The 6,890-nt window shown below is 39.9% G+C and overlaps 1 protein-coding gene across 1 annotated transcript in view; it reads left to right on the forward strand.

Annotated features, from left to right (window-relative positions):
* The window catches only part of LOC108570999 (histone acetyltransferase p300), a 14,240-nt gene extending 8,639 nt beyond the window's left edge, over positions 1-5,601 (forward strand). Inside the window, exons 10-21 of the mRNA XM_017932955.1 lie at positions 823-933; positions 1,012-1,146; positions 1,222-1,698; positions 1,764-1,929; positions 2,168-2,338; positions 2,411-2,644; positions 2,729-2,959; positions 3,044-3,163; positions 3,246-3,547; positions 3,655-4,065; positions 4,154-4,469; positions 4,561-5,601. Coding sequence (XP_017788444.1) covers positions 823-933; positions 1,012-1,146; positions 1,222-1,698; positions 1,764-1,929; positions 2,168-2,338; positions 2,411-2,644; positions 2,729-2,959; positions 3,044-3,163; positions 3,246-3,547; positions 3,655-4,065; positions 4,154-4,469; positions 4,561-5,601 — 3,715 coding nt within the window. The remainder of the gene's footprint in view (positions 1-822; positions 934-1,011; positions 1,147-1,221; positions 1,699-1,763; positions 1,930-2,167; positions 2,339-2,410; positions 2,645-2,728; positions 2,960-3,043; positions 3,164-3,245; positions 3,548-3,654; positions 4,066-4,153; positions 4,470-4,560) is intronic.
* The last annotated feature ends 1,289 nt before the right edge of the window (positions 5,602-6,890 follow it).

Genomic DNA, 6,890 nt, shown 5'->3' on the forward strand with positions numbered 1-6,890 from the left:
TTTTTTTTGTTTGTTTTTTTTTATATATTACAATTGTAAAAGATTTATCATTGAATGTATTTTTTCGTAACGTTCGCACATATAAAGTTGAAATTTTATTACGCATATACTGAAGGGATATATAGCTTTACATAGTAATCCTTAAAAATTAGACGCTTCTTAAATATATTTTGCTTCAGAAATAATTTAGTACATGCTGAATAATTTTTAACAGGACATTCACTTGTAACTCTTGAGTATATGCGATAAAAGTAATTTATGTATATATTATATGGTGTCTAACTATGGCACTCTTCTCTTCTTTGTATGTTACCTTCGCTCTACCCATGGGTTGCGCACGCACACACAAATCCTTGTTTGCTGCTTGCTTCTTGTGTTGCCCGCGCCCCTTGCTTCTTTCTGACTCTACTACTTCATGCCACGAAAATTGATACTTGGAAATTGGACGATTGAAAATTGGATACCTGACACTTAATATGAAAACATAAATAAATGTAAAACAAATTGTATCTGTGACAAATGAAAAATAATGATAAAAAAAAAATACGTTAATTGCACCAAATGATGACTCTCTACAACATTTGGAACAAAATAATAATAATAAAAATAAAAATAAAAAATACGATACGAATCCAAACATATATAATTGGCAAAAAAACACTACTTGCATGTGTATAATTGCAAATATTTATCAAAATTGGATACTCGACATTTGGATACATCGATTGGGGCGTGAAATAAAAAAAATTGATCTTCGTATGATGCACGCATGACATTGACGAATTGAAATTTGGATCTAAACACTATCAATTGGAACAGTAGTCTAAAGGCATATGGTCTTGTTTCCGACAGATACACCTTCTGTCAGAAATGTTTCAACGACATTCCTGGTGACACTGTGACGTTAGGAGATGATCCGACGCAACCTCAAACGTAAGTCTCGAAATAAGTACATACGATATGTTCATTGTGTATGTTGAATGTAAAATAAATGATTCTGTTCTATTGCAGTGCCATTAAGAAGGAACAGTTCCAGGAAATGAAGAACGATCATTTGGAATTGGAGCCTTTTGTTGTGTGTACAGATTGCGGTAGAAAGGTACACCAAATTTGCGTGCTACACATGGAATCAATTTGGCCACTGGGGTAAGTGTAAATATTTTTTACAGCTATGAAAGATATCTTTACTAAATGTGAACTGTTTTGATTCCTTTTTTATAGATTTACTTGTGATAATTGCTTAAAGAAGAAGGGACAAAAACGTAAAGAGAACAAATTTAACGCTAAACGTCTACCAGTTACTAAATTGGGTACCTATATCGAAACGCGTGTAAACAATTTCTTAAAGAAAAAAGAAGCTGGTGCTGGAGAAGTCGCGATCAGAGTTGTTGCGTCCAGTGATAAAGTCGTCGAAGTGAAGCCAGGAATGCGAAGTAGATTCGTAGAAAATGGTGATATGCCTGGTGAATTTCCGTACAGAGCGAAAGCTTTGTTTGCATTTGAAGAAGTTGATGGCACAGATGTATGTTTTTTCGGTATGCATGTGCAAGAATATGGCAGTGAATGTACACCACCTAATACTCGAAGAGTTTATATCGCGTACTTGGATTCTGTACACTTTTTCCGGCCTAGACAGTTCCGAACAGCGGTGTATCACGAAATACTTCTTGGCTACTTAGACTACGCGAAACAACTGGGGTAAGTGAAATTTTTGTAATATGACATTAAAACTAACCAATATTTATTATGAATATTTTGCGTAGATACACTATGGCTCATATCTGGGCTTGTCCACCTTCCGAAGGAGACGATTACATCTTTCACTGCCATCCTCAAGAACAAAAAATCCCAAAGCCTAAAAGATTGCAAGAGTGGTACAAGAAAATGTTGGACAAAGGCATGGTCGAGAGAATTGTACTCGATTACAAAGTTAGTATTATTGTATCACTAATTTGATCACACGATACAGTCTCAAGTGTTGCTTGAGAATTAATCTGTTATACTTGAGCGTCAGACGAGACTAAAAGTAACGTCTCTAGAAGCTAATGTTCATATTGAATTCATGAATTTGAACATAGGTTTAGCAGACGACAATTAAAATTATATTTACATTTACAATTTGAACAGATCAAATCAAAGATTAATACTTGCTATTTGTTAATTTCAGGATATTTTAAAACAAGCAATGGAAGACAAACTTTCATCAGCAGCTGATTTACCATACTTCGAAGGTGATTTTTGGCCCAATGTTTTAGAAGAAAGTATCAAGGAGTTAGATCAAGAAGAAGAAGAGAAACGTAAACAGGCAGAAGCTGCGGAAGCTGCCGCTGCTAATGCGGTAAGTTTATAATATATTTTTTTTTCGATAACAAGGAACTTATCACGGTGTACTTATATAATTTTGTTACAGATTTTCTCACTTTCGGAAGATTCTGAAACAGGACCAGACGGCAAAAAGAAAGGACAGAAGAAAGCCAAAAAGTCCAATAAATCCAAAGCAAATCAAAGAAAGAATAGTAAAAAGTCGAATACTCCCCAAACAGGAAATGACCTCTCTGCAAAAATTTTTGCGACCATGGAAAAGCATAAAGAAGTATTCTTCGTTATTAGGTTGCATAGTGCTCAAAGTGCAGCCAGTTTAGCAGTAAGTATTTGCAATTACTTTATATTGATTCGTTGTGTGGTATACGAACTGTATACTTATATTCGATAATAATGTTTATTACAGCCGATCCAGGACCCCGACCCTGTTATTAATTGTGACCTTATGGATGGTCGCGATGCGTTTCTTACAATGGCCAGAGAAAGACATTACGAATTCTCCTCCTTACGGCGTGCGAAATTTAGTTCTATGTCTATGCTGTATGAATTGCACAATCAAGGCCAAGACAAGTTTGTTTATACTTGTAATAATTGTAAGAGTCATGTAGAAACGAGATATCATTGTACGGTTTGTGATGTAAGTATAGAAGTAATTATTTTTATGAAATAATTATTTATACCTTGCTGTAAATCGATCTAATATCGTTGCGTATTACAACAGGACTTTGACCTGTGTATAAGCTGTAAAGAAAAAGACGGTCATCCTCATCATATGGAGAAACTTGGTTTAGATTTGGATGATGGGTCATCGCCGGCCGATGCCAAGCAACAGAATCCACAGGTAAAATATTTTTTTTTACGAATTGAATATACCAACAATCTTGATACGAGTGTCTATAATAAATATTTTATTTTGATAACAGGAGGCGCGTAAACTGTCGATACAAAGATGTATTCAATCGTTGGTTCACGCGTGCCAGTGTAGAGATGCTAACTGTCGTCTAACAAGCTGTCAGAAGATGAAGAGAGTAGTAACGCATACGAAAGTTTGTAAACGAAAGACGAACGGTGGTTGTCCAATATGTAAACAATTGATAGCGCTGTGCTGTTACCATGCTAAACACTGCCAAGAGACTAAATGTCTTGTTCCATTCTGTTCGAACATCAAACATAAACTAAAGCAACAACAGCTTCAACAACGATTACAACAAGCGCAGTTGTTAAGGTAAATAAAAAATAATAATAATAATAGTACTAACAACAACAACTCGATTGGAATGAAAATAATTTCAGAACATTATATAATTAAATTTGTCTTTTTCCTGCTTTTAGGAGACGAATGGCTGTGATGAATACCAGACCCACAGGTCCTGTAGGAGCGATACAATCTGTACAACAGAGTTCAAACGTTACTATGACTACCGGTGTAGCTATGAAACCAGGAGTTAGTCCTACCAATCTACCTTCACCTCATCAACCTGGAATTGGTTTGAAACCTGGCACGCAAACACCACCCGCTCATGTCCTTCAAGTCGTTAAGCAAGTACAAGAAGAAGCTGCGAGGCAGCAGGTGCCACATGGGTATGGTAAAGTAACACCAGGCGGTGGAGTCGCTGTTGGTGTTGGTGTAGGAGGACAAACGGGTGGGGTAATGCCACCGCCACAAATGCAACGGCCAATGCCCGTCCAGATGCCAAATCCCGGTGGTACACATCTCATTCCAATGGATCAATGGACGGCAAGGTAATCTATTTAAACGGAGTGCAGAAAAAAATAGTATAAAGGTATGTATGGTACGAATAAAATATTCAATAATGTTGCTTACTTACAGTAGGTATCAGCCGAATGCAGTGATGCAGCAGAATCCTGGTTTGAGGCAGCAAACGCCGCAGCAGTTAATGCAGCAGCAACAACAACATCAAGGACAGCCAGGAATAGGAATGGGAGGACAAATGCCGAGACAACAAGGAGTAATGGGTGGTCCGGTTAGTCAGATTGGACCGCAGGCCCAAAGTAACATGCACAAGCAAGTATTGCAGCAACTGATGCAAACACTTAAAAATCCCCATACTCCGGAGCAACAAAACCAAATACTTCAAATACTCAAAAGCAATCCACCGATAATGGCTGCATTCATTAAGCAACGGGTATGATGATTAACATTTACTATGTATTATTTGCTGTTTTCACTCTCGGTTCTGATCATTTCTATTACTTTATGATTTTTTTAATAAAAAGGCGCTTGCCCTTCAGCAACAAAGTGGTCAATACGGCGGAGGAGTCGGCGGACCTTTGGGTCCTAATCAGCCGCAACAACAACCTGGTTTGCAGCATATGATGACTCAGCAGCAGCAGCAACAACATCAGCAGCAGCAGCAGCAGCAGCAACAACAGCAGCAGCAGCAGCCAGGCAGAATGCAAATACAGGCGATGCTAAATCAGCAGCAGCAACAACAGCAGCAGCAGCAGCAGCAACAACAACAGCAGCAGCAGCAACAACCTGGTTTGCAGCAGCCTGTTCAGCAGCAATCGCAGTGGTATAAACAGCAAATGCTGGTAATGCAGAGGCAGCAGCAAGCTCAACAACAGCAGCAGCAGCAGCAACAACAGCAGCAGCAGCAACAACAACAACAACAACAACAACAGTTTACTCAACCGCCAGCTCCTCCTTACGGTCAACAGCGACCCATCAGGCCGTCCCTTCTCGGTAAGAATTATTTAATTCTGGAGAAAACGAGATTCGCACAGCCGGCGGTTGGTTCGTGGTCTAACGCTTGCCACGATTCCGCGTATTCTTCCCCAGGTTATGGTGGCTTTAGCGAACAAGGATACGGTCAACCCGGTTTAAAGCCAACACCACCACCAGTACCTTCTCCGCAAGGTGTGATGGGACCTCCAGGGATCTCTGTACAGCAACAATTAATGCAGTCCGTTCGATCTCCACCGCCAATTCGATCTCCTCAACCAAATCCCTCCCCACGACCGGTCCCATCTCCGCGCAATCAGCCAGTTCCTTCTCCTCGATCAGGGCCGGTACCTTCGCCTCATCATCATCCACCACACGGTACGCCGACGCATTCACCGGCTCACGAACTAGGCGGGCCAAGCGAAATGATGCTTTCGCAGTTGAGCGGCGGAACAGGTGCACCGACCGGTCACCCGGGTAACATGCCTCATCATCCGTCTCCGGCCCCACCGCCCACTAGTGGCACGGACTCCAGTGAAGTGACGCCCATGACGCCACAAGACCAACTTTCGAAATTTGTCGAAGGATTGTAGTGACTGTTAGTGAAGTCGGTCAATACGAGTGACTACGTTAGTGGGCGAACGATGATCTCGCATCGTATGTCAACCGTTTGAAGGACGGTCGCTGTTCCATCTCTCTGTCATGAAAGTCAGAGAGAAGAGTATAACCTCCATCCGTTCTGCGTTCCTAGCTTCGTGGAGATCAGGTACAACTACTTACGTCCGGTACGCTGACCAAAGTGTTGATGTTCAGAGACGAGTCAGTAGTACCAACTGGTGCGACCAAATTAATCCGGATGACGCGTGTTTCCTCTTTCTATCTCCGAGTTAAGGTGCAGGAGCGATATACAGCGTGATGTGGTGCTGCTTAGATGCTCCGCGAAGATTCTACAGCTGGCTCAATGGACACACAGTAAATCAAGAGAGAGAGACTATTGATACGTTCTCCCCCCAAAAGAAAAAGAAACACATAAACGCATATACACACTCGCATACATTTGACATAAAAAGTCGTCACACGTACACACACAAAAAGAAACACACACTATGTCCTATGCTCTATCTTTTACTCCCCTTACACACGACCTTTTCATCTATACCACCTTCCCTCGCTGCTGCTCGTGCAGGCTGAGTGAATCGTACAAATGTGTTGTGTATACTTAACGTTAATTAATAATTAATAGTTCAAATATTATTAGCGTAGCGATTATATGCAGTTATTATATACCACTATTATTATTATCGTGACAAGATGCAAAGTATATAAACAAAAAGAAAAAGGACTGTATGAAACGGAAAGATATTGATTAAAAAAAGAAAAAACAAAACCAACAACAATTGTATGTAAGGAAGGGAGAACAGAATTTAGTGGAAAAGTTAAGTAATGTTAACTTAGGCTAATTTGTTATTAAGAGATCGCTACGGTCGCCGAAGGTTGTACCTTAGCGCCAATTAAATTTTATGGATCATTCTGAAATTAATCCTCAAAAAATAATCTGCTGAATCATTCAATGGGAAATGACGATTCTCGTAATGACAGGACAGGCGAGACAACGCGGATTAACGGTGTCGCAACCAAAAAGTAGAAATTCACGACAAGCTGCTATTTGCTAGAGTACGGGAGGATTTATAAATCGTTAATTTTGAAGAAAAAAAAAAAGCAAGTTTTTCAAATCGAGGGTCCAACATGTACAGTTCAATCAAAATATGTAGCTACGAAGCGTAACCGAAACCCGGACCCTCGCGTGAAAAGCGTTCTGTACATACTATACTATTATTACGATAATAATAACGATTATTATTAATTTCCCTGTCTATTATGA

Source organism: Habropoda laboriosa, unplaced genomic scaffold (assembly GCF_001263275.1).
Source record: "Habropoda laboriosa isolate 0110345459 unplaced genomic scaffold, ASM126327v1 scaffold88, whole genome shotgun sequence".
Lineage (NCBI taxonomy): Eukaryota > Metazoa > Arthropoda > Insecta > Hymenoptera > Apidae > Habropoda > Habropoda laboriosa.